Source organism: Phalacrocorax carbo, chromosome 2 (genome assembly GCF_963921805.1).
Source record: "Phalacrocorax carbo chromosome 2, bPhaCar2.1, whole genome shotgun sequence".
Taxonomy (NCBI): Eukaryota; Metazoa; Chordata; class Aves; order Suliformes; family Phalacrocoracidae; genus Phalacrocorax; species Phalacrocorax carbo.
Window position 1 is genome coordinate 99,908,897 of NC_087514.1, and position 26,752 is coordinate 99,935,648.

Below are 26,752 nucleotides of genomic sequence, written 5' to 3' on the forward strand. Positions count from 1 at the left end.
ACAATCAGATCTCCATCCCTGAACTGAAGAAAAGCAGCTTATCTTCTGCGTTCCATTGAGCCCTATGTATAGAGGTGACATAACTGTGGTAGAAGTATGTAATCCTATTCAGATGCAATCAGTGCCAATGCAGTTCCCAATACCAAAAATGCCTTTTTCTCCAGAAAAATTCAGGATCTCCTCTCCAGTGTGCATTTGAAATGCTGTGCTTAGCTGAATCAAGGCCTGGGAGTCACAGCTCTGTTTATTATGGTGTGCAGGCATATGGCGGAGCTTTTCTTTGCCTGAATCTGGCTATTGTGGAAAGTAGCCGGCTCTTTCCCTTCCTCCTGTCTTCTGCATAGATACAGAGAGGGTGTAGCAATGTCCTTCCCACCCATCGCACCTGATTGGAAGCAACTAGCCTTTATTGAAAATGTGTCTTTTTTAAAGAAAATTCACAAATGGTAGGAAGAATGCTGCTCTGTTAAGCTAGGTTTATGAAGCTATAGAAATTACAGAGATATATTTTTCCTAGTAAAGCAGGAGGACACTCCAGGGCATGTATTAATGGACCATTAGCTTAATCCTTGGGTGCTTTTTGGGCTGAAGGCAGAATGACTAAACAGCCCAAATGTGCATTAGTGTCCCGTGGAGGAATGAATGTTCTGATGCTCTCTTTTGGCGATGTGCTTGAAACACCGTCCTTCCGCTTGAAAAGCAAACAGGCCCCCAACCTGGTTAAAATGAAGTGCTTATGTATTTTACCAAGTACCTATTTCTTTAAGGAAGAAAACCCCCAGAAACCTCAGGAACAATGGAAGGAATAGAATGTCTCCATTAATATATGAAAAAATAGAATATAAACTACAGATTATATATGAGCACTCTGTATTCTTTTTTCTTCTCTATAAAGGCCATTCATGTGAAAATGTGGCCTTTAAAAGCTGCTATTTAAAAAACAGAACCTTATTCAGATGGTAGAGAATGTGCTTAAATATGGCTATTGCTTGGCATGGTAGTACTATTTAGAATTACGGTTTATTCATGGCACGCTCTGAAACTCCTGGTGTGAAAGTATGAGCCTCCTCACCTCTGGAGGGTCTGGATGTTTGGTCTCTGACTTTTGGCAGGAAAAGGTTCCTCACTGGGACAGTGCTGTGAGGAATGATGTGTTGCCTGTACCGGGAGAAAAAACCATATTGGTCTTTTTTTTCCTCCCCTGTGTTAGCATCAGGGTTTTGAAAAGTGTATTTTTCATGTCATGTCCGTTCCAGACTCTGTTGTGACTGATGTTTACCAGGTACTGTTACAGTTTGGAGAAAAAATAGCAGTTCAAACTGTCTTTGTAATGGACTTGGTGCTAAATTGGTTCCCATACTTTGGGCTAAATTGTGTCTAATTATGTTACCTAATGTGGTTGTTTTGTTTACTTTCTAAATGCCTTTTGCCCTAGCCCACACAAGGGAGATAAGGTGAACTTAGGCATAATTAGAAGTGAAGGAAAGCCTTTCCACTGACTTCAGTGCATTTTGGGTTGAGCTTTCTTCAGTAAGGAAACGCAACAATTAATAACAAAGCTTATAAGCAATTTTTAACACGATAGCTATGAAAGTTCCTCTACTTTCCTCTCTCAAGGTCCTTATTCAAGATGTGTTACAGTGCTTCAGTGTTTTCCAGTGACCTATTTGTCTTTATTGTGACTTAAGTCTGTTTTGTCTTCTTGGTAAAATTATTTAGAGTTTATCATGTTTGGCATTAAATTATGAGCGCCTTTTCACAGCTTTTGCCTCAATTCTGAGACACATCCTTCTTTTGTTGCTTTTGGGGAGCGGAGGGGGGCAAAAACTCTGGTTAACATTTTAAACAGGGAGTAGAATTTCTTATTGTATGTCTCATGAAGAAGTGAGCAAGTGTGAATAGTAGGAATGTGTCTCTCTGAAATGGTTGAACATTTCATCAGTGTTTGGGGAGTAAACTGCTTATTCATAAAATATAGATGTTGGGAGTTAAGGCTTTACTTTTGGTGAGCTACAACACTGTGTCTCACTGGACCTCTGAAGAAAATATTCCAGGTTTTTATTATTAAAAAACTTAAAATGAAAAGTCATTCGAACTAGAAAATAGTGCTTTTCAGTACTTTGAAAATAAGTTTTCTGAAACCCCTGTGTTTGGTTGGTTTTATTTTTACTCTAGAAAAATCTAGTTGAAACTGGTGTGTTGCCCAGCAGTTTTTTTTTTTTCTTTGACAAATAGTGCCTTCAAACCGAAGGAATTGTTCCACTGAAAAGCTTGAAATAAAGTGCAATCTTAGGTCATATCTTGACCTGTTACATCAAGATAGCAGCTGCTTGTAGTATAGAGGGCTTTAAGTAGAAACAAATGGGTGTTGGTGGTGGGAAGGCAATAGTTTTGGCTACAGACTCTGTGTCAAATAGCTGGTTGCACAAAAAAAAAAAGAAGAAAGTTTAAAAGCAATCTTGTTAAACAAGATGTTTGTCCTTTCAAGCTCTAATAGTACAATAAACAAAGATGATTTGGATTTGTTCCTGGAAGCAGAAGATAGAAGGAACATCTTATGTTAATGGTTTTCTCTTTAACCATACAGACGACTTCTGTCTAGAATATCCTTGTCCCTCTTGGGAATTTGCTCCATTGATTTAATTGGACCGGTTAATGTCCCTAATCTAAATGAGGGGTAATTTATTATGGTTTGAAATGGTTTTACTTGGTGCAAATCCAATCACCAGTGTAAGCTATGAATCGGGTTAAGTCTCAACCGCATACAGAGATTTCTAATGCAGTACCCACTTGGATAATATCTATTTGCTATTTCTGATTCCTGTATTGTTCTGAAGCTTGTAACGTTGATGCCAATGATCCATTTATACGTAATCTGATTTGGATTAAAACTGTGCAGCAGGCAGTAAAGGTGATACTGATTTGGCCTCTCCTTTTGCCTCTTAAGTTCAACAAGGAGACTTACCCCCTTGCACACAGTGCAGATTCTACTTATTGTCCTCCTGTCTGTGTAAATCCATGATCTACACCAGTGCTAACCTGACAGAGGGCTGTCAGTGCTTTGTGAAGTGGTGCTGAAATGGGACGGTGACCCAGATCTTAGAATCCTTAGTTCCGTTATATTCCATACATAGCTGAGCGAAAATCCTATTGGGAGTCAATTTAAAATACCAGTTTTATTTTTAATTTGCAGATTGGTTTACATTTTTCTAGGGGCTATTGAAATGGTAAAATTAGGAGGAAGGTAAGAAAATGTTGCAGGCCAAACTATCTTTTTAAAAATTAAAATTTTTGTTCTTCTTATTTACTCATTTTCAAACAAATCCAAGGGGAGAAAATGAGAGTCTTAATTTTGTTTTTATTTGTCACTAAATAAGAGAAGCGCTTTTAATGGAAAAAATGAATAATTTAATATTTCATTATGACTCTAGTGAGCATGGTAGCTGATGAAGAAAGGTGTGGGTGTAATTTCTAACAACAGAGAGATTGAGCCCCCATGCCCCTTTCAAAAACAAAACAGAGCCCAAGATAAAACTCTTTTGCACTCCATGCAAAACTAGACAGTGCCTTTGTGAATGGGACTTTTGCAGAGGTGGGCAATACAACCCTTTACAAGTAGCAGTTGCGGCTGCAGGATCTGCCCTTGCTGTGTATCTGTTAAAGCAAGAAAGGGAGAAGCACTTGTCCTGGTGAACTTTCCTCCCTCAGCATTACTGAGGTTTGATTCATATGGGTGTGAAAGGAAATAAGATCTATTCAGTTTTCTTGATGCCTCCTTGCATGTCCCTTGAAAGCCTGAGAATAGGTGGAGTAGTGATTTTCCCTTTCCACTATGGTAGCCAGCATTTAAAAACAGGGCAGTTGTTCTTCCTTGGCTCCTGGTTACTGCACTGCCCAGGTTACAAGGAACAGTCTGCCCCTGTGTAAACTGAACCCAATTATTTAATACTCTTTCATTTTCCTTCCTTTGCTCTTTTGTCTCACACAGTAACAGCACCCCTGGTTATCGTACCACGTCAGGCAATCTTTTTGGACGTGGTAAGTGTCCAGCTGGAGCCTTTTGTGGTAGTGGGCTTTCAGAATTTTGCTTTTTTTCCATGGATATTTTTACTTCAGGTGAAAGTTGTTCTTAGCAAGAGCTCTTACATGTTCTTGTGCTCCATAGCAAGATTATTTTAACTGCAGGTGTTGCTTTACAGGGTATAGAAAACCAGAAAACTTATTTCAATTCCCAACTATCTGATAAGTCTCATATCAACATCTTTTCAGATGAGGAGAGTCCTTGCATCCCATTTTCTTTGTAGGTTTTTTTTTGGTAACCATAACCCAATATTAAAAAAAAAAAAAAGCCCCCAAACTTGTCCCGTACCATTTCTTGCTGCATTGAATAATTTCATAGCCTAGAATAAGAAATGTCTGCTTCCTGACGTGCTCATAGTTTTTCTCTTTTGGCCCATTGCCATCCACTGGGTTGCTGCTTTGCTTCCTCCCCAGATCTCCATCCTCTGTCCAGCCCAGGAGTGACTGCAGTTCTGCTGGAGAGGTGTTTGGAATGGACTCCTGGGTGGGGATGGAGAAGTGTACGAAAATGAACATTTAGACTCTGAAGGCAAATAGAGGAGATAAACAGCTAATACCTTTAGCATGCCTATGGCTCTCCTTCTTAATTAAGTGTAAATGAGATTAAAAGTTCACTGAGGAAAGGACTTGCTGTTTTTTGGGGGACCCAATAAATTTTTTTTCAATTGAGTTTGCACGTACAGCTTTGCTGTGGCACTGAATTCAGGCAGCAGCAGATTGTGCATTCCTTTCCTCATGCCTAAAGATACTAAATCTGTGCGGGGCTTCAGCTCAGCACCTCTCAGGTTGACCTCCATTTGGGCACTACTGGGAGCGGGTCTTTCAAAGCCTGGGGGAATCCAGTGGCAGAGGTGATGGGCTGCATATGTTGGACCCTGGAGCAGCGTGCAGGGAGAGGGGAGCTGAGCTGTGAAGAGGCTGCGTAGGAAGATGATGTGGCTGGGTTAAACCAGTGGGGAAGGCTGCCATGGAAAGATCAGGTTTTCAATAGGAGAAAGGGAAGCTTTCAGCACTGACTCTGCTTCCTACTGAAATCTGCAGTAAAACTCCAAACTCTGCTCCCACTGTAATCAAAAAGGCTGATTTTTAATACATGGGAAATTCTGGACTGAATAGAACTGCTCTTGAAAAACGGTTTGTTAAAAGCAAGAGCAAGCACAGAAATACCCCAGACAACTAAACAATTCACTCAAGTGGCTCTTACAGCATTGAGACTCGCTGTTTTAATTTAGTTGTAATGAAGGGAAAATTTAAAGTAGTTGCCAATGCTCACCCAGCTAGAGAAAAGCAGATGACTCTTTTTGTTTTCCAAACTCTATTTAGATTTGAAGCTGCCCTGGGGAGGAGTGGGCAATACTGAAATGATGTGTCTTGTGTGTTTTATATAGCTTTGTTGGTTGGCTTCATTCTTTGCTGAAGCTGCTGAACTTCAGTCTTTTTTTTCCCCATTTAAGTTGTTATTTGTTTTCCAAGAGTGTTTCAGCAGACTTCTGATGAACAGGTGAAGAGTTTCCCAGGGAGCTCTCTGCATCTTGCAGTCATATTAATGTAATATTTTTAGCCCTGCAAATACTTTTATCTTATAAATAGTTTACACCCTGAATTCAGAAACTGAATGAGGACGGTACTTTGAGCCAGGGCTAACTTACTAGACTAAGAATATGCTTTGGAAAGGTTTGTTGGTGTGTCCCATTTTGATATGAAATCCATTGATTTCTTCAACTCTAAGTCTTTTAAGCATCTTTGAACACTTATATCTCAATAACAGTTGGATTATTTTTTGTATGACATTGGTTTAGGTCACACAAATGATCCAAACATCTGCTTCAAAATGCAATTTTAATTCCAATTTATTTGAGATCTTACTAAAGCAATTTCCTATTTTGTAATATACAAATGGATATATTGTTTTCTTTTTTCTATCTATGAAAGCAAATGTATTCACAGCATGATATTGAATGTATTTTTTTGTCTTTGTATTTCTTCTCACACGTGCTGTGTCACACAACCCCAAAGGGTGGCAAGGGCCAATGTCCACTTCACTGAGGGCAAAATTTTGCCTTTTACAGTAATCTGAAGGACTGTGGTGGGACACTGGATGTGAGGGTTGAGAGCCCTTCACTTTAAAGCTGTCAGTTCTACACTGTCTCCCAGTGCTTCAAATGACCAGGTCTTACATTAGTATTAGTTTAAGTTTTTTTCCAGTAAAAGAGAAATAATTTTCCAGTACTGGTACAATATTACGAATGGATCAAATAAAGAAGATGATCTCCGGTTCAGAGTCCAACAAACAGGTGGCTCCAGAAGTGTCTGTGAAGTTTCTTTTGAACCCCTCCTTACCCTGTATGCAGGTTTGCTTATTAGTTTTAAATAGGGTACTTGGTTTTCTTACTGTAGACTGTTAATTGGAGATCTGAGCATTTAGCCTTTTAGGCTGCTGGTTTAATTATGGTGATGTGTAAAATGTATCAGCAAAGCCTGTTCGTCTATGCCAACGACATTCGTTAACTTAAGTCCATTTCCCAGTGGGCTGGTGCGTGTCTAAGGCAAATTGCAACAGCAGTGGCATTAACTGTCTCAGCCCAAAGCCCATGAAGTGAATAAAATTGGAAGCCAGGCTAGCTTTTAAGTTCCTGAGAACTAAGTGACCCCTGCCATTAAGACTGGGAGACACAAATGAGGAACTGTTCATTTGAGCTGTATTCTTGTGCATGAGCAACATGCTGCAGTCTCCATGGCTGGCAAGCTGTCACCCTTCGTTACGTGAAACCAACATGAAATAAAAGTGAGAAGCCTCAAGTAAATGCAGAATCCACAGAGAAGGCTTTCCTATGCATGGTAAGAAAGACGTGGTCTGAACTACTAGGCTGAGTGGCTGAAAGAGAAGAAGTCAAGAACTACTTTACGTTTTGGAGAAGGAAGTCAAGATATGGAGGAATGCGGTGGTGAAAGCAAGGATGAATAAATGTGGATTTGAGACCCAGCTTAGGGGAGCAGGCATATAGAACAGGGTGCTTATTAATTTTTTTAAAGTCTATGTTTCTAATGCTTTTTTGGTGTGTTTGTTTCTCATTTCAGATTGCCTGTTTGGTGTCTGTTGACCAGTTTCAGTTATACAAGAGGCTGAAGTTTGAACGAGGTGGGAACATTTCGGTTTCTGTTACCTTCCTTTTTTAAAGTGTCAGTGGAGAAGCAGTATTACATACTGCAAAGTCGAAGCCTGTTGGGTGAGTTAAGGAAGAGACAGAGAAGATGTCTTTGTTTTGAAACAGTTTAAGAGCAGTCACCAAGTCTGAATGTGCTCCACGGACAAATTTGAAATTATTTCAGTGGAGCGGAATGAACAGAATAGAATCTTACTGAAATACCATGCTTTTACTCAAGCTTGTGGGCAACACTCTCACATTGTGTGCCTGAGGGTCCATTATTCTTCCTGTAGCATGCTCATCCTGGGTCCTTAAGGTGGTGGTTGTACTTGTGGAACTAGACAAGGTGCTAGAGGCTGGTGCAGGGTGCACACAGTCCTTTCATATATCCATAGGGATTTTCAGAACTTCTGCAGGGGGACAGACCCTGCAGTGTGATGGGGGCTTTTGCAAACATCCCTGCAAGAGATTAATTAAAGAGAAATTAAAGACGCCTCATGTGTGTTCATCTAATAGATTTTAGTTTTTCCTGAGGGATAATTGGACCCATCATTACTGATTAAGGCCTATTAGTAAAGAAGTTTGAAACTGAAGGACTTACTGGGGCAAAGCTTTCCTATGCCAGAGGTCAGCCTTCAGGAGATGGTTCCTTGCCAAGGCTGAACAAGAAACTTGCTAGTCAGAAAGATGAGGTCCCTTGCTGGTTTTAAAGACTGACACCAACCTGAAAGTCTCAGCTGGAAGTTGCAGCGTTTTTGAAGCCATCACTCCATGGTAGCTTGCAGGGTAGTGTATCTGGGACTGATCTGTCCTAACTCTGCCTGCTTTCAAACTGTCCTTGAAAGACTGTCCTTAGAAAAGCAAACTTCAGTGCACTCAGGGTTCAGTTGGGAGGGATCCCATGGGACGCTTCCTTGGAAGATAAAGGAGCTAGTTGGGATAGATAAAGGAGTGTTGGGAGTTCTCCAAGAGCTCTCTCTTGGAAGCACAAACCAGTTTATCCAAAAGAGAAGCATACCAGAGATGGAGAAGTGGAGGATTATCCGTCGAGAGCTACAAGGGCATTGCCAGAGCGTGCAGAGATGCAGTTAGAAGATCAAAAGCCCAGCTTGAATTGAAACTGGCTGTAGATGTCAAAAATAACAAGAAAGATTTCTTCAGGTATGTCAACGACAAGCAGAAAAAGAAGGAAAACCTAGGCCCACTGTTAAGCAGACTAGGAGAGTCAGTCACCAACGATGCTGAAAAGGCAGAGGTCCTCAACACTTTCTTCACCTCTGTCTTTACCAACACTGTTAGGTCCCAGTCTTTGGGAATGAAATTCCCAGTTGATCCAAACACAGACCCACCATCAGTGAAGGAAGAGTTAGTACATGAATTATTACAGGAGCTTGACCCCTACGAATTGATGGGCCTGATGCCATCCACCTGAGGTTGTTGAGGGAGCTGGCTGATGTCATTGTGAGGCCACTCTCCATAATTTTTGAGAAGTCATGGAGAACGGGGGATGTCCCAGAGGACTGGAGAAAGGCAAATGTTACCTGTATCTACAAGAAAGGCTTGAGGGAGGATCCAGGTAACTATAGGCCCATCAGCCTTACTTCAATCCCTGGGAAAGTTATGGAATGAATCCTCTTGGGGGCCATCTCAAGTCAAATGAAGCACGTGATTGGGAAAAGCCAACACGGCTTCACTAAGGGCAGATTGTGCTTGACAAACCTGGTGGCCTTCTACAACAAAGTGACTTGCCTGGTTGACATGGGGCGGGCACTGGACATTGTCTACCTGGACTTCTCCAAGGCCTTTGATACGGTCCCACATGGCCTCCTTGTGGAGAAATTAATGCATTATGGCCTAGAGAAGTGGTCTGTGCAGTGGGTGGGGAATTGGCTGACGGGTCACACCCAAAGGGTGGTGGTAAATAGCTCTTTTTCAAACTGTCAACCTGTCACAAATGGGGTCCCCCAGGGATTGATATTGGGCCCAATATTATTCAACATCTTTATAAGTGATCTGGATAACGGGATGAAGTGTAGCCTGATCAAGTTTGCAGACAACCCCAAATTGAGTGGGGAAGCAGACACTCCAGAAGGGAGAGCTGCTCTGCAGGGAGATCTGGATAGGCTGGAAGAGTGGGCCAACAAGAACCTTATGAAGTTCAACAAGGACAAGTGTAAGGTCTTGCACCTGGGAAAACATAATCCGGGAGTGCAGCACAGACTGGGATCCACCTGGCTGGAGACCAGGTCTGTGGAAAGGGACCTGGGGGTCCTGGTGGACAGAAAGCTCAACATGAACGAACAGCGTGCTGCTGCGGCCAAGAAGGCCAACAGGATGCTGCATTGCATCCAAAAGGGCATCACCAGCAGTGATAAAGCAGTCATTATCCCACTCTACTCAGTGCTTGTCAGGCCACACCTGGAGTACTGTGTACAGTTCTGGTCCCCACTACAAAACAAGATATGGACAGGCTGGAAGGGGTCCAGAGAAGGGCCACCAAGATGACCAAAGGGCTGGGAAGCCTGCCACAAGAGGATAGGCTGAGAGAACTGGGATTGTTCAGCCTTGAGAAAAGGAGGCTCAGAGGGGATCTCATCACCATGTACCAGTACTTAAGGGGTAGCTACAAAGAAGATGGAGACTCCCTTTTTACATGGAGTCACATGGAGAGGACAAGGGGGAATGGATACTAGTTGTTCTTGGGGAGATTCTGATTGGACACAAGAGGAAAATTTTTCACAGTGAGGACAGTCAACCATTGGAATAATCTCCCCAGGGAAGTGGTTGACTCACCACATTGGACACTTTCAAGATTTGGCCGGACAGGGTTCTGGGCCATCTTGTCTAGACTGCGCTTTTCCTAGAAAGGTTGGACTAGATGTTCCCTGAGGTCCCTTCTAACCTGTGATTCTGTGACTGTATTTGTGTTCTTGCTTTGCATGCATGCTTAGATGCAGATGGATTGGGAATGTGAACGAAAATGCAGAGGTTCATAAAAGTTAGGCACAGTAATGCACTTGAAAAGATGGTCAGGTAGAAGAATATATGGGTTTTTACAGAATCTCATCTGGCATGAGTCACAGTAAATGACTATGAAGTACAAAAACTGCAAAATGGGTATACCCAAGTATGCCCCGGTGTTCATGAGCAGATGCAGATTGTAGCTATGATTTGCAGGCATTCACGCCAAAAGAGAAAAAAAAATCCCAAACCCTGCTTTCATTTTTTATTTCTCTCCCCTGTTTTACAACCTTTTCATTTACCCTTAATTCCTGAGGAAGTCTATCCAGTTCATAAGCCAAGCAGTGGTTTGTCTACGGCCCAAGACAGTGGAAATCAGAGCTCATGATATCACCATATTAAAGGGTTACAAAAGAGGGTCATTATTGCAATACATTAATCTGTTTCATGTAAAACCTTTTTTTAACTGAAGGCAGTGAAACTAATGATTTCCTGGTATCTCCTCCTCTATAACTAGCCAAAGCTGAACTCATGATCTTTTGTCCAACTCTCTGTTACATCACTTTTTTTTTTTTTTAACTGCCTCCCACACACGGAAGCCTGAAAATTGTCTATTTTATAAATCCTCCTTCCCTTTTCTTTCTTGCCTAAGTCCGACAGATCCTCCTCCACCTCCACTGCCTCTCTTCATGATGTTTGTAAGATCTGTCCTTTTTCCTGTATGATGAGTAAAACTGGCATCCACGTGGCTGGCCTAAACCCTAGCATTTTTGCCTTGCCTATTGGCCCCAGCAATAAATCCAGCTTACTGATGCCTGGGAACAACATTTCCTGTTAACTCAAGCTCTGACCTGGACATGACCACTAATCCCAGCCCCAGCCAAGACCTTTTCCCTATCCTGGGTTTAACGCTGCCCTCAAGGCTAACCTTTTTGGACTCATCAGCTGGATCTGGCTAATGCTTTTGCTGGCCTGAAACTCTGTTCTCAGACCTGACCCAGCCTGACAATGCCTGCCCCAACCAATGCCAATGTCGTCCTGAAGGTCTTTTTCTGAAAATAGCAATAACCCTTCCTGACGGCACCTGCTGGGGCTGAATTCTGACTTGGAATCTGCCCAGGGTCTCCCAGCAGCTGAGATCTGATATGTGCCATGTGTCTGTGTCAGCCATAGTGCAACTTAGCCTTTTTCAAACCTAGTGCTATGCAAAGCCCAGGCCACCACTGCCTAACTCTGCCCTCTCCCATGGGCTTTCGCCAACCACAACCACGTGTGCCTCATGATCCATTCTCACACCAGCCCTAAGCCAAACTCAGCCATGGCTCCTTGACCTAGCAGCAAAAGCAGTTCATCGATCTTTGTGTTAAACTATGGGCCTTTCCCTACAAACACGTGAGCTCCAGTCAGGATGCATCCCAGTGGGCAGGGATGATATCAGCCAGAAGCTGAGCCAAGTATATGGCCATGAATTAATTTGATTTACTTAATGACAGAGAACAACTTGAAGAACTGAAATACGGCATAATAGTAGCATTGCTTTCATCAGCCTTTTAGGGTTCATTTAAAAATTAAGAAAACCTTTATATGCTAAATGTTTTGAGCTCCCTTTTCTTCTTAGTTTTCAGGTTTTTTTCTTCAGACCAGTTGCTGGGGAAGAGCTAACTCAGGCTTGCTAGGGTTTTTTTTTTGTTGCTGGGGAGAAGGAGGCAATGTGGTAAGGGGAATAAATGGAAAGCAATGAGTTTTCCAGACCTTGCTGTACCATCTTCTTTTCCATGCCTGCAAATGCAATAAGCCAAATTCTGATTCTTAAAATAGGCAGGTACTAAGGCGTCCTTCATGACTTTTGCTCTGATCAACAAAGCTCCTTATTCAAAACCTTCAGTTTCCTATATTTACACCCTTCTTCTCTCAGCTTTATTCTGTTGAGATATGGGCTCTTAGCTTCAGCACCCCCTGTGCTTTACTAGAAATGCCGGAAATAAATAACCAGCTCCTTGAGTAAGTCAAAAGACTTGCATTTGCTCTGTAGTCTTTGCTTACCAGTCTTCAAGTGGTAGGTAAAGCCAATGCTTCTCACTCTTCCAGACATCTTCCATCGCGAGATGAATTTTGAGGAAAATTTTGAAGACCTGAAGAAAGACTTATACATCCATACCCCCATCTGTGCTAGCTATTTTAGTAAAATAGTTTTTCTCTCCATTTCTTTGTTGTTTCTTTTTTAAAACATGGACAAATAATATTGGGTGAAAACATAGTGAGAAGTATCACAGAATCACAGGTTGGAAGGGTCCTCAGGGATCATCTAGTCCAACCTTTCTAGGAAGAGCAAAGTCTAAACAAGATGGCCCAGCTCCCTGTCCAGCTGACTCTTGAAGGTGTCTGACGTGGCTGAGTCAACCACTTCCCTGGGGATACAATTGTATATCTGTAGACACTTGTGTGGTTTAATATGAAATGCACTGAAAATATTCTAACCTCTCGTGTTTTTTGTGTTCTTAGAATGCAAATGTTTTCAGGCTTAAAACCAAGCTTTCTTACATGTCTGTAACTTCTCTGCATCCACTCAGGGCCTAGCCACAGAGCTTCCATGCAGCATATTTTAAAAGAAGGGACAGGAATTGCTCTACGTCTGTTTGGGACGGGGTTGATGTGGTCATCAGAAGTAACAAAACAGGAATAGGGTATGGTTAGGACATATGCATTATATTCCTGTTTCTGTGGTTATTGCCCAATAGGCCAAATGGTACATGGTGAGAACCTCAGTTTTATGTCCGACTGAAAAGTAGCCTATTTTAAAAGGTGTTCCTCATATTCTGTGAAAGCCATAGGCTCATCCTTTCAGTGAGTACCTCTCCAGAGCCAGAAATTCTCCTTTCTTCATGGTGCTCCATTTCCGCTGTCTGTCTCCCACACCTCACCTGCTTGCTTGCATGTTTTATGAAAACTGACCAGATCCTTGCCTGGTACTGGCACTGTTTGGGAAGGCTTTCCTCTTGAGAGTGGAGCAAGTGTGGCTGAACTGGCTGTGGGGAAGCAGGAGAAAGGCTCAGGGGAGAAATGGCCTAACCAAAGGATGGAGCTGCTTGTCAGAGCAATATGAGATAGCCTCTTTCCTTTTTTTTGGCTGCTCCTTTTTAGTTTTTTTCTGGTTTCACTTGTACTCTATGGTAAACCATACAGTATGAGACAGCATGGATTGCAAAACACCATCTGTAGGTTCTTTGTAAAATGGAGGAAGTGGGAGAGGGGGGAGTTTCATCTCATGCATTACATCTTACTGCAACAAATTTGTAAAAATCAGTAAGATTTACAACCCAACTCCCCTCCTCCCAGTGATGTCAAAACCAGACATCCTGTCTTCCATCCAAAAACAGAACAGGAGAATTTAGGTTTCCAAATTTGAGTATGTTAAGCGGGTGTCTGCAGGAACTGCACTTTATCTCATTTTACCTGCTGTTCAGCAACAGAAAGCATACAGAACCTACTGCGTGAAGACTTAAATGCAATGGCCAGTACTAGGCCATGGTCTTACCCAGTCCAGAGTTTCTTTTTAGAGACACCAAAGGAAGCTACAGAAATAATGATTTCTCAGTCAGGACACTATAGAAAAACGTAAAATGGCTTGTACTGCCCATCCATGTGTCTCTTTCCTCCCCACAGATGAAGCTGCAAACTATTTTGTTCTGACTTTCATTCAGTAAAAAGCAAAATGTATGTTTGTTTTGGGGGACAAAGGAAGCACATGCAAGAAAATAAGAGGAAGGAAGGCAACTAGATTCATTGAGTGGCTGGAGGTAGATGGGACAGGAGTTTTGCTGGCACTGCCTAAATTATAGATGACACCCTTTGCTGTCATGTGGAAATGTAGATGTAGAAATTCTCCACATCTGTCAGACCACTCTGACAGAGACTTTAAAATTACGAGTAGTCAGAGCATTGTGTACCTGTGTGTCCTGCAGCCAGTAGAGAGGATGATCATCCTTATGTGGCTCCTCACTGTAAGAGTCCTGGACACACGGGAGGGAGGGAGGGATGGCTTTAAAGAAACTGGAAGTGTTCAAGGTGAACAGATAGGTTTGGCATACTGGAAAAGAACTGAGTTTCTAGTGCACGTTAGGTTATGAAGTTCGCGGGGTGTCCTTCTCCCCAGGTGTTCATGCATGTGTGTCTAAATGCTTGAGAGCTTGGGGGGGCAAATTTTACTCTTTCAAACACATTTCTTGTTGTACAGTTTCTAATTTCTGGATATCTGGACACTGAATTGATATCACGTTTTCATGTTGACTGAAACATCTGCTAGATATCTGTCCACCAGCCCCCTTCACTGTGGGCTACCAGCAATCTCCTGCAGATGAGCGGTGCAGGCAGTTGGGTGTGCATAGGAGGAAGTGCCTTCAAGTATTTCAGGAAAACTTGCCAGAGAACATATGTCTGGGGCCCTTGTGCAGCCTTTTGTTTCAAGTAGGACAATATTTTACCTAGACGTACAGAAAAACTTTGTAATAACTTTTGACGCCTCAAAGTCAGGCATTTCCAGCTGTTCCTGAGACATCCCCTCCATCTATTTATTTTCAGTGGTGGTCCCAGAGAGCTCCCAGGGGAGGAGGAGATGCAGGTAGCTCCTGTAGGCATGACAGCCCTTTTCCAGGGAGGCTCTTCAGGGTGGGAGTGTTTGGCTGCACCTTGTGGACTTGAGCAATATAAAGTGCACACACAATGGACACCCCTATCAGTGAACGTGTTTCAGCTGGGTTTCTGTTGCAAGCTGAAATTCACTGAAGAAAGGTTGGGGAGTGAGAGGAGGAATCAATATCCATCATCCACTGCCATTTCTGTAACTCAGTGTCTCCACCCTGAATCTTGCCTTAACTATTGTAATCTGATACCTTACAAATAGTGATCATATAATAAAGTGAATATTAATTGGAGTTTGTAGATAGAGGGGACAAAATAAGGCACGGTAAGTGACTTGACGTTAATTTAATGACAGCCCTTCTGCTACTTACATGAAAGATACTATGTGGCTTGGACACGTGAAAGACATGGAATAGCCTAATGTCACAAAAGACGTGCTCCTCAGCATGCAGCAGTTACATTTGCCTTTTGTACCTCCTTATAAAGACAAAGAATATGTCCCCAGTCTTGAGATGCTGCTAGTGCAGCTGCCTTAGCAGAGCAAAACTGCCGACCTGCCTAAAGAAGAATAGCAGGCTCGAACGCCCATGGGCATGGGCGTGGAGGGCTGCAAATTCCCCACCCACCCACAGAACTGGGTCTTGCGTACCTAGACACACGCTACTGGAATGAGAAGGGGAATGTATAAACAGTTTTATTTCTCTGTTACATTTCAGAAGTCCACTTGGACCCCCAGAGGACATGGTGCCCTGCAGCCGACTGCCAAACGGTGTGTCATATTGCACAGAGCCAGTCGGGAGCGCCAGTGCCGGTGGAGTGCCCAGCTTGCCGTCTGACGTTCTGCTCCTCTTGCAAGGAGGTGTGGCACCCGCAGAGCCTGTGCCAGGGAAACCAAACTACACCAGTGCTAACTGAGCAGGGGTAAGAGGGGAACCCACGGACACCACGTGGTCTTTTGATTCTTTTTGGCCCAGAGGGCTAGCTCTGTGCCTCGCATCAGTTTCATGGAAAGCTTCCTTCTAGCTCCTTAGGTACATCTCTGAGACTGTCCATCTCTCCTGGTGTTTCCTAAATCTAATTCCAATCTGATTATTATTTTAAATGATACATTTTACTTTTTAAGACTTCATATTATTTGGGTACTTGTCAAGTTTGGGTTGCCACTGACACTTCTGAAAGGCGAAGCCCTCCAGGGCTTTGAATCTGCCTGAAGGCTTTGTTTACATGCTAGAATTATGACTTGAGCCCGTACAAAAAAATCCGATACGCTAATATTCCAGGATCCAAATTTTTCTTATACTGTGATTAAAAATCACCCCTGCTTAATATTTATAGAATCTCTGCATACACGAATCGTAACTCTTACACAGAGTGGGTGTAAAATGTCCCATTTGGTGTGGGAAATCTGATCTATGTTCGTTTTGCATTGGTGTAAATGACGTACAGATAAGGTTACATAAGGCATTAATCTACAAAAAGAAAACACTTTTGTGTTTATATTATGTAATGTCTGTTTTCAGAATCAGATTACGTTCAGTCATGTGTGTTCAAAGTTTTATATCATTTTTCTTGCAAGAAATGAAAGACTTACTTAAAATTTAAGCATTCTGCTTGCTAGAGACTTCATCAAATAGATGTTGCCAAAGAGCTCTCACCATAATGTTTCTTCTCCAGGTTTGATCTTTGGCTTTAGTGGAGTTCAAGGCTATTTTGCTCAGGCAGGGACAGTGCTATAAATTGCATAATCCAGTCATGTTAGATTAATTGTGCAAGCTGTCTTACAAAGTGCTTAATTTAATACGATAGGTGATATGTTTATGGGTATAGTGAGTGCTGGTTTTACGTAGCATAAAAGACCAAGGGCATGGAGTTTCACTTTTACATGATATAAATAATCTTACACGAAGTAGTAAGTATACTTCAGTGTGTTGTACTGAATAAAAGCTTCACACATTGAGTGCATTAAGACACAACATTAAATGCTCTGGAAAATAACCACAGTACACATTAGGCAGTGGAGCTGAATATTGACAGTAATTACATTCACATTTCACTTACATATTCCCCTTCTCTTCTAGATCACTTATTGGAACGGAGACAGAAGCACCAATTAAGCAGTGCCCAGTTTGTCAGATCTATATTGAGCGAAACGAGGGCTGTGCTCAGATGATGTGCAAGAACTGCAAGCACACGTTTTGCTGGTACTGTCTACAGAACTTGGATGTGAGTGCTGCAGAAAAAACCAGCTCGATAAAGGGTAACGGGGTTGGGATTGGTCTGAGGGCCTGTACAAGCTCTCCACTAACTAGTTGATACCCTAGTGTATGTCTTGGCTCAATTCAGCTTCTAACTTCATTTCTTTCTCTCATTCATCCAGTGCTTTTATTTATTCTTCTTCTATAAAGGATTATAGCCATGTCTGTGGGTCCCATGCTATTTCTTTGAGGAAAATGCACAGACTGGTTGCTTTCTGGAGGTCCATTCCAGTGCAGCCTTTCTCTGATTCCCTCTTCCAGTGCAGTAAAAATAGTGTGGTTGAGAGCCAGGAAGAAAGTGTCTTCCACCTGCTCCAACTGCAAGGGTCACAGCACGTCCAAAAAATGGTATGGTACTGGGTGAAGAGGTTGCTTCATGGGCAGGTGCATTAAGAGCTCATATGGACTAGGTCTCCTTTACTAGTCCATCTCTAGTGACGTGTTTGCTGAAGAGAATGATTGATTAGTAGGCTTGAGGATAGAAATGCTGGGTTATGAAGTGCAGGTTGTTAGTTATTTCTCAAGTGATACCAACTAGTCTCTACTTGTATGGGCTTCAAGCTTCCTAGCAGGATTAAGAGTACAGGAAATAATGTGCTCATGTATGTGACAGCTTCTCTTTTTGGCACAGTCATCAGTAACAACTGTAGGAGTGTGAAAAGGACTTTACCAGCACTTGAAAGAAAATGTTAGATGCTGCATGGCTTTTCTTCTTTTTTGTACTCCACAGCCAGCAAACAATGAGACTTCCTCTTTCTTCATTGCTCCTTTTCTCAGCATGCTAAACAGGTTTCGCTTATTGTTATGTCCCGTTTCTGTGTGCGTGAGCGTGAGCGTGTTTTTTCAACATGACTCTTACGGCTTGCCTCAGAGTACATACAGTACACAATGATTGCTTAACACCGTGCTGAACTGGAAGACTGTCAGATTCTCACACTCTTCAGACATGTCCTTACTCAGTTTTCGTCACTTCAAAGTTTCAAAGAAGAAAGAAAAAAAGAAACTGTGGATGTGTGATTCAAATGCAGTTTTTCTAAATGTGTAGGGTTACAGTAGCTCCAGGTGTAGATGAAGGTCATACCTGCAGAGCCAAATAGTAGGGCTGAAAAATGAAAGAGGAAGCAGCGTCAGGTTACAGCGCAGCCCTCTAGGGCAGGGTAATGCAGGGCATTAGTCACCTTCTGAAGAAAACCTTTGAAAATTTAGTAAGTATGACTAGGAAAAGAGAAAAGAAACAGGGATTTCCTACTTTTTAAATATTCCTGTTAAGTGCAGGAAGAAAATGACTCTGAAGTGCAGAGACAGCAGGAGAACAGAAAGTAGAAGTACCTCAGGAAGATAATCCCTCAGATTGCTAGCTTTCAGAAATATCTGCTGTTTATAGGCCCCTCTATCATCACTAAATTACAGACTAGGAACCTCTGCAACAGGTGCAATGCATATGCTTATGCTTTTTAAAAGTGTGTGGGGAAAGACACTATACAATAGCTCAGGTTCCAAACACACCACACTTTTTGAAACTGAAAGCAGTTTCTCTAGATAATTATTTGGAAAACAGGTGAACTTGTCTACCGGCAGCTGGTAATTTTAAAGCAGTGTCAGCGAAGTTGTATTTCCAGTCCAGTCTTGAACCTCTCCCCACAGTACTGTAACCTGCTCTTACATTTTTGCCTTTTGTTTTTCAGAACGATATTTTCTTAAGACATTACGACAGAGGCCCTTGCAGAAACAAGCTGGGCCACTCGCGGGCTTCGGTGATGTGGAACAGAACGCAGGTGTGTTCCTAGTCAGCTGAGCAGATCTCTCATGCATGCATGAAACAAACAGATTTTACCCTTCAGTAGAGGACCAAGATGATTATTTTCATGTTTTCGTCTATTTTTTGTGATCTATGCTGTGCTTATGCATGCACAGGTGTATTTTATTTTCCACATTAGCTAAATACATATTTTTCCCCACCATGTCTTTCAGGTTGTGGGGATCCTCGTTGGACTAGGTATCATAGCATTGGTGACCTCCCCCTTGCTGCTCGTGGCATCTCCATGCATCATCTGCTGCATTTGCAAATCTTGCCGAAGCAAAAAGAAAAAACACAGCCCGCTAACAACCTAAAACTCTGTGTCTGTTTGAGGCTCCATCTGTACAGCATATGTATGTGAGAAAGCACAATGGTTGTATTTTGGTGCCATACCTACCAAATAATACTCCCCTTTTTTGCCAGTTCTTGGGATAAGTGCCTATTCTTTACAGGCTACTCTATCACTAACAAGCCCCAGTGTGGGGAAAGTTTAGATAATTGTGCAGTACGTATGGTATAGATTTTTGCTTTCTAAAAGGAAAACAGGGCACCATTCAGTAGTTCATACCCTTAAATATGAGCCACCTTTTGAGACTGCTAGAACTTTACCATCTTCCGTCAGCTGCACGTGACTTGATCCTGCAGTATTACTCTGCCTTTGCAGACCCAGTTGTTAACGTCATGTTTTCTGTTTGTTCTCGGTGATGCTCAGATTTCTCAGAAAATTTTTGGTATTCTTTAAAAGTGGGAGAAGGAAAAGCCTAATGAAGTTGTTCTGCCTGCTAGCTTGCATCCTGTTAAAGGTATCAAACTGTTAAGAAAATATCTTTGACAGTGTCCTGTCAACTGGCTACCATGGCATTTCTTTCAGCATTAAAATCAATTTGATTTATACTATTGATCTCAATTATAGAAGTAAACCCAACAAAATTATTTCTAAGAGAGGGCTCTCTCTTGAAAGACTGGACTACCCTGTGAAAGCTGTTATTCTTTCAGATCAAACATGACATATCTACCTTAAAATACAAGGAGTGTGCGTATTTCCCTGCCATTGGGCATGCCTTTTGTCAGTAACATGGGTATAGAAAACTAACCCTGAAGTTAATGTTTTAAGAAAGGCCATGATACAGTTCCGGTTTGTGTGCAGTATTGGGATCTTGGTTGTGTGTATATAGAGTGGCCACACCGGCATGGATACACAGAGTACATATGCACAATTTATTTTCTAGGCAGTCATATATTTTTTCAACAGTTTGCATGGGGTAGCAGCAAGAACCCTGTTAAAAAGTTACTCAGACCAGGCTGAGCCAAATCCTACTTTAAAACCTTATGGACCTGCTGAAGTGAATACTTGAGAAATGCTGTGTAAATGTAAGCTCCATCCATTGGTGGGTATTTCTTCTGTCCCACTCAAAGTTAACAAACCCTGTTACTGATAATTTTTAGTTACTCTGAATCTGAAAGGCTGTCATTTAACGAACCCTTCGTTTTCATTCGGTGCCTCACCACCACACTGATTCAGACCCTGGTATCAGTTACACCTGTATAAGTTCACTGAAACCTCACCGAAGAGCTGGAGTTACTCCAGGCTTGCTCAGGAGCAGCTGACATCAGACTCTGCTCTCTGGAGTTTGTTTCCTTAATGGCTGGTGCTCCTCACAACCCTGGCTGGTGGTGGCTTTTGGTCTGGACCCCTGTCTGTGCATTTTATCTGCGGGAATTGATATGAGTTTGCACTATAGATTCCGTTGTCATTCCAGTCCCCTTTCGGTAAGGGCTGCAAGGTTTAAATGAGATGCTCAGCCTGGGCATTGTGTCAGGCTCACCTCCACTGGTCTGCCCTCCTCCGTGCACACAGTGCAAGGCACCCAAAGAGTTCTGCGAGGAGCGTCTTTGCTGTTGCATTTGGCTGAGCCTCAGGAACTTTGCCTTCTTGGCAGCCGTAAATGTGACCTTTTTTTGTTTAACTTCGCTCTCTGGTTACTGTAACAGAAGTGGTAGATGTTCTTATTTTAAGAAAGTATAGTCTGTTGAGCAGACTAGCAGGGACAAAAGCCTTAAATGATATTGTCTGTTCTACTTTTTAATTGATTTCTTTTATAAATACTGTCTGACTGCTACCAGTCATGACTAGAGGGCAGGCAGTACTCGCCAATGTGAAAAGCTGTATTTATTCTCCATCCACAGCTTCGAATGGAAGCAGAAAGGTAGTCAGTACATTCTAAATACAGAGTGCAATGCAGGCAACTGCCATTTATAATAGAGAATGTTTTCTGTATGTGTTTTCTTTAAAAGTGGTAATGGTAGTGCTCTGGGGTACTTGTGACAGATTAAGGTGTCCAGCCCTTGGCTTTGCACTATTTTTCTACCTAGGTTTTTATGGCACTACTGTCATTTCAGTTTTATTTATGAACTTGCAGTTGAGACTCTTACTTAACAAAGCCTCAAGGACAAAGATATAGGAGCTATACAGTCTCTTTAACCATAACCAGCATTGCAATGTACCAATATCCTTTGCATGTTAAAATTTGTGGAGTTTTCATGTTTCGTGGTCTTACCTATGTCCAATGCACCTTCTGCTAGACCAGTTTCTTTCTTTGTCCTCTCCCTTGTTCCCTTGGCCTGTTTTTGCTAAAATGCCTAACGGAATGAAGGTGTCTCATAGTTTTTTCATTAATAGTGCTTGTTAATGAAACTGCCAAGTTCTTTACCCTGTAAAGAAATGCAACTGAAGGCAGTCATCTTGCCCAGAATGCACTAATGGATACAAGGTCACCATTTGTATTTAATACAAATTTGACCTTTTTCAGTTCTTTAAATGTTGTCTAAAGTTAATGCAGATCTCTCTGTAGATTGGGAACTTGTTTAAATGATTTGAAGGGTAATATTTTATGAAAGCATTGTATATATGCACGGCTGTAAAGTCAGGGAAAACAACACTCTTCAGCTTATTTTTAACTCCTCAGTTTGAGTGCAGAGTAACTTCTTTCTGAGACTAATACCCACAGAGCAGAAGGAAAGTGTGCCTTTTCCATGTGCACATTTTACTGCTGGTGCCAGTTTAGGTGCCTGGTGGGGGTACCAAAAGTGGTAGAAATTCAGTATGCAGATGTTAGCACAACCTGACAGCCAGAATGCCAGTCCAGACATCTAAGGAGCGTGTACGCTGATTAGTAGCAGTGGTCCAGGATTTAGCTGGGGGTCTTTACATAAAATCTGGATAAAGAGAGCATGAGCTACAGGCACACCTTCCTTTGGCTGTGTAGATGCAACAAATTGTCGAAGAAAGGAGCTCTAGAAATACTTTAGAGCTTAAAATAGAAGTCTTACAAAGATTGTTTTCTTTAAAAGGTGGTGCCCAGTGTACCATGTATCCTGGCTTTTCATTGCATTGGGCTACCTGAGCACATGCATTAAGTGGACCCTGAACTGGCCAGCACAGGAGGACACACTAACTCTGCCAAGTAAAGCTGTGCCTATGCTGAAGTGCTGGGAGCAGTAGGGCCCTGTTGACTTTCTTTTCCAGAAGGCAGCTATTTAGCACCAACTGTTTGTGCTCACAGAGTTTTCAGAGAAACATTTTAGCAAGAACCTTTTTACAGCGTTGGTTTTTGGTTTGGGGTTTGGTTTTTTTTAAACTGTATAAGAAAAATTAAGTCACTTTATAAGGGATTTATTGCAAGCGTGACAAATAATACTAAGAGAAATTAGGGAGAAAGAAACAAAAACAGGACTTTGACTACTTGTGACTCTTCTAAATCAATGTATCTGTAAACCTACCCTCTTGAACCCCATCTGTGTGATGTGGTGCGTGTTAGTACCACGCTTCACTGCTCTTATCAACTCTCTTCTTTCCCCTGCGGCAGGTCATCTGGTGCGTGGGTAGCACCCAGGGGAGAGCTCAGGGCTGTGGCAGGGCAGGGCACTATGCAGGAGCTGGAGTCTACGACACACCACCCACCCTGGCTCCATTGCCAATTTGCCCTGGGGCCTTTAACCACTGAAAGAGACCTTGGGGTTTGTAGGCTGGTAGCGTTACATTGATAGTGTCCACGGATGTCTCCCTTGGAGAACAACAGTGGCAACTACACTATTCCCTCTGAACATGGAGCATTCAGTCCTTCTGAAGATTGGGCTCTCGATGATTAAAGATTAGATCCTAAAATTAGACTGCAGTGCTATAAATCTGGATTTTTACTGCAGCCGGCCACACATGTCCATGGCCCCATATCTCCTTGTAATTTCATGTCAGTCTCTGAATCTGTGTCAAATATAGCTGAGGATCCCACTCAGCATCTCATGTCCTTGTGTTAAAATGAGGATGATGATGCCTGCTCCCAAAACCACTTGTTAATAAAAAGAAAATATTTGTCATGCCATAGCATAAGTACTTCCCTGCAGTATTTATTCTAGGACTATGGGAGGTGGTCAATGGTGCTGTTCAGTATTTGATGATTTATTAATGGTGCATGGGTTTGCTTACCTCAAAAAAGGACATGAGGGGTAACAGTGATTAATGTTGCTACAGTACTTTAATGATGCTAAATGCTACATACTGTTGTCTGTCCTGTAACATAGTATAAAGTCCAAAGATAAGTTTATAATGTATGTCATTTTTACTTGAGTGAACTAAGAAAAACTGGATATTACCTTCATATTTGTTTGCAGCTATACAAGTGGACAGAAATCAACTGCATTTCCACAATGGGACAATGAAATCAGCTTTTGGCTGCTCTGTTCTCCGGTACCACAGCGGGTGGTTGTGCTGTAGTGCCTGCCGCTTTAAAAGTTTGAAATCGCTTTGCACTGTAATCTCCTTCACCCAGTCACTCTCATCTTTCTCAGACAAGTTCCTTTTATGATCCTATTTTTCATCCTCTATCTCAGGCCAAAGATTCTTAGTGTGAAATTAGTACAATTCTTTGTACGAGGATAAAAACCTTCCCACGATTTTCTCCCAGGTATTAGTAAGAAATTTGATGCTGAGATAAATGACCAAAGATAGAAATTCCAGACTTGGCTGGTTTAGAAAAACTCATTCAGACTTAAGAAGTTGTCTTGGAAGGCCTAAATAAGGACTGCTTTGTTAGAGCTCATAGGTGAAGGAGCCCTACAGCTTTTCAGATTCATGGGAGAGCTGCTTCTATTGTTGAGCAGACTTTTCTGGAAATGTGCCGGGGAAAAAATCTACATCCTATATACATATTTTTATTATATAAATCAAAAAAGCTACTCGTGTATGGTTTCATATTTTAGGGATACAAACCCCCTGGAGGCTTTCTAGGTTGTGCTTATACAGAAAGATAATTTTAAAAACACACTAAAACAGTTGAACAGAGTGTGCTAGTTATAAAAATTGTAAGACATCTCTCACACATAAGCGTGTAGGATCAGACCCAGATTTACATGGCTGGTAATAAAGATGTGAAAATTTACCTCTCCTGGAGCATCGAGAGTTGACTCTTCTGTGGTCTGCTGGAAGCTGAACTTACTGCTAAGGTTCTGGAAAACTTGAGTTTAATTTTTATCTGTCCTCTAGTTAGTAAAGTAATGAAGTGAGAGCTCAATGGTCTTGCTGAACAGGAAGCCCAAAGGTCTGTTGTGTGTCACTGCACTCAAGTTAATCAGAACCAATGTGATTTTATGATTATAATTTATACAATTCATATATAATTTATAATTAGTAATTATAAAATATTAATTTTTACATATCATTGCCTTTTATCATATGATAGATTTATTTTTGTTGCATTCATACGTGAAGCCTTTCTGCTTCCTGTGGAGAAGGTCATGGTGTTCCTGGCAAGGTAAATTCCTATGATTTGGTGCAGTCCACAGTAAACATTTACCGTAATTTTTTAGTTATATCAGAGGTTTTGTTATGATCCCACAAGTTAGTTCTTTGACTCAAGCAAACTTCTATTGTTAGGAGAGGTGGTTTCCTAACAATGAATCTTATTGGCCATCACAGTTTGGGCTATACGAGATTATACTGGTTGACAAGGTCCACCAGATTTTTAGAGAACATTTAGAGAGCCTCATTCCTTCCCCTTCTGCCAAAGAGGCTTTGTCTTTTCTTGGCTGAAAATTAAGGACTTCAGACATTTGCTTGTGCCTTCTGCATGTCCAAACAGAAGCAGCAGCTTCGGGGGCCACGTGCCGGGAGATTTCAGACAGGTTGAATGTGTGGTGCTGCAGCACATGTGCAGTGAGTTGCTTAAAATTCAGGAAGGTGCCTGAGTTTTATGGCTTGCTGGGGCCCATGCAGTGGATGTGGTGCACAAGGGACTCATCCAGGCGGCTTCATGAGCGCGGTGAGCTGTACGGTGCTGGGCCAGTGCTGCACTGTCGCCGTGATGCCGGGCTGTCTCACCATGCACAAGCATATCCCAGAGTTTCATAGGGGCTGTATCTCAAGCTGGCCCTTTCCATAGCCACCCACCCACCCCTGAACTCCCCAAATTCCACAGCGAATTTCTGTTTTGTTTTTCAGTCTCTGCTACTGGCCTGTTTCAGTTTCAGAGAGACCTCAGTTCAGATGAGTTATTTGGAGCTCAGCTAGTCGAAGCATTCACTTTGCCTAGGAAGCAAGTCTTGTGAATGAAGAAAAGCAGAACTGCTATATACTACACTGACATTAGCGTCACAGGCGCCAAGGGTCACCTTGTGGGAACCGTTTAACTGCCTGAGCATTGCTTATTTCTGGAAAAAACCCTGTGTATTTTAAATACAAGTGTGGTTCGAAGTGTTCGAGTCTGACAGTGGGGTGTGTTTCTGAGTGCTGATATGGGCTGCCAGCAGTTGTGGACCCCCATCCTGCCCGGTCTGAGGCAGGTACTTGGCTCTGCGCGTTGCAAACAGAGGCACTGGGATTAGCCAGGGTATTCGCAGCGCTCCCAGCTCTTCTCAGTTTAAGTTCTCCTGGATGGACTGATGCTGCTTTCAGATGCATTTGTTTGAAATAAAGCCTTGGCTTGAGAGGAGCAGGAGAGAGGGCACTTCATTGCTGTGCGGGGCGAGTGGCACAGCAAGGAGCAGTTTCGTCTTGGCAGGAGGAATTGCATTCCTCTCCACAGGGGCAGCTCTTCTTCTTCGGGCGGGGGCGGACTTGTCTCCTGCGCGGCAGCACACAGGGGTAAATTCCTGCTCAGTGTCTAGGTGTTGTTTCCCCGGTACCTGTTTAGGCTAACATTTTGTTTATCTGGGTTTTTTTTCTTTTCCTCCAGGTAATATGCTTTCTTCACCACTTTTCTCCTGGTGAAGGGCAAAAGAGTTTGATCTTTGTAAGATTTGTTAAAATATTTTTATGTTTATAAGAGGAAAGCTGATATGTATAAAGAAATAAGTGCTTTTGTAAATTTTTTGTTGTATGATTCAGCATTTAAACGTTTTACAGATGCAATTTTTTGCACTCTCTCTGCATATATTCATAAAAATATATTTATTTTCTGTCTTTAAGATTTACTTTGGGGTTTTTTCTTCTAATGTTATAAAGTGCAGTATGTGCAACATTAAAAAATTAGTGTAAAACCGTCTCATTTTGTTGTATTTAACTGCCTTTAAAAAGATGAACATAGAAAATTCATGGGAAGAATTTGAACACATCTGGGGTGCTTAATGGGAATTTTGAGGATAAAAGAGGATAGAAAAGATGGGATTAGAATCTTGACTCTTATTTACTTTCGCAAAAATAAATTATGTTAAAATCCTTTTGAAGAGGGTGGGGCAGGCTCTGGGTTAGCTCCTGCGCTGCTGCAGTGGCGTGTAGATGCCACAGCAGTGGTGGTGTTTCCTCTCTGTAGGTGGGCTGCAGGTTTACCATAAATCTGCCCCCTTGCAGAGCCTGGTGGAGACCACCAGCTGGGGAGTACCAG

General features: G+C 42.2%; 1 protein-coding gene across 3 annotated transcripts in view; it reads left to right on the plus strand.

Annotated features, from left to right (window-relative positions):
• RNF144B (ring finger protein 144B) overlaps positions 1-26,412 on the plus strand; it is a 96,650-nt gene extending 70,238 nt beyond the window's left edge. For all 3 annotated transcript variants that reach the window (XM_064443686.1, XM_064443685.1, XM_064443687.1), the window contains exons 4-8: positions 7,159-7,219; positions 15,542-15,746; positions 16,904-17,048; positions 18,766-18,855; positions 19,052-26,412. In XM_064443686.1, the coding sequence (XP_064299756.1) occupies positions 7,159-7,219; positions 15,542-15,746; positions 16,904-17,048; positions 18,766-18,855; positions 19,052-19,192 (642 nt within the window). In that variant the 3' untranslated portion in view covers positions 19,193-26,412. The remainder of the gene's footprint in view (positions 1-7,158; positions 7,220-15,541; positions 15,747-16,903; positions 17,049-18,765; positions 18,856-19,051) is intronic.
• Positions 26,413-26,752: the final 340 nt, after the last annotated feature.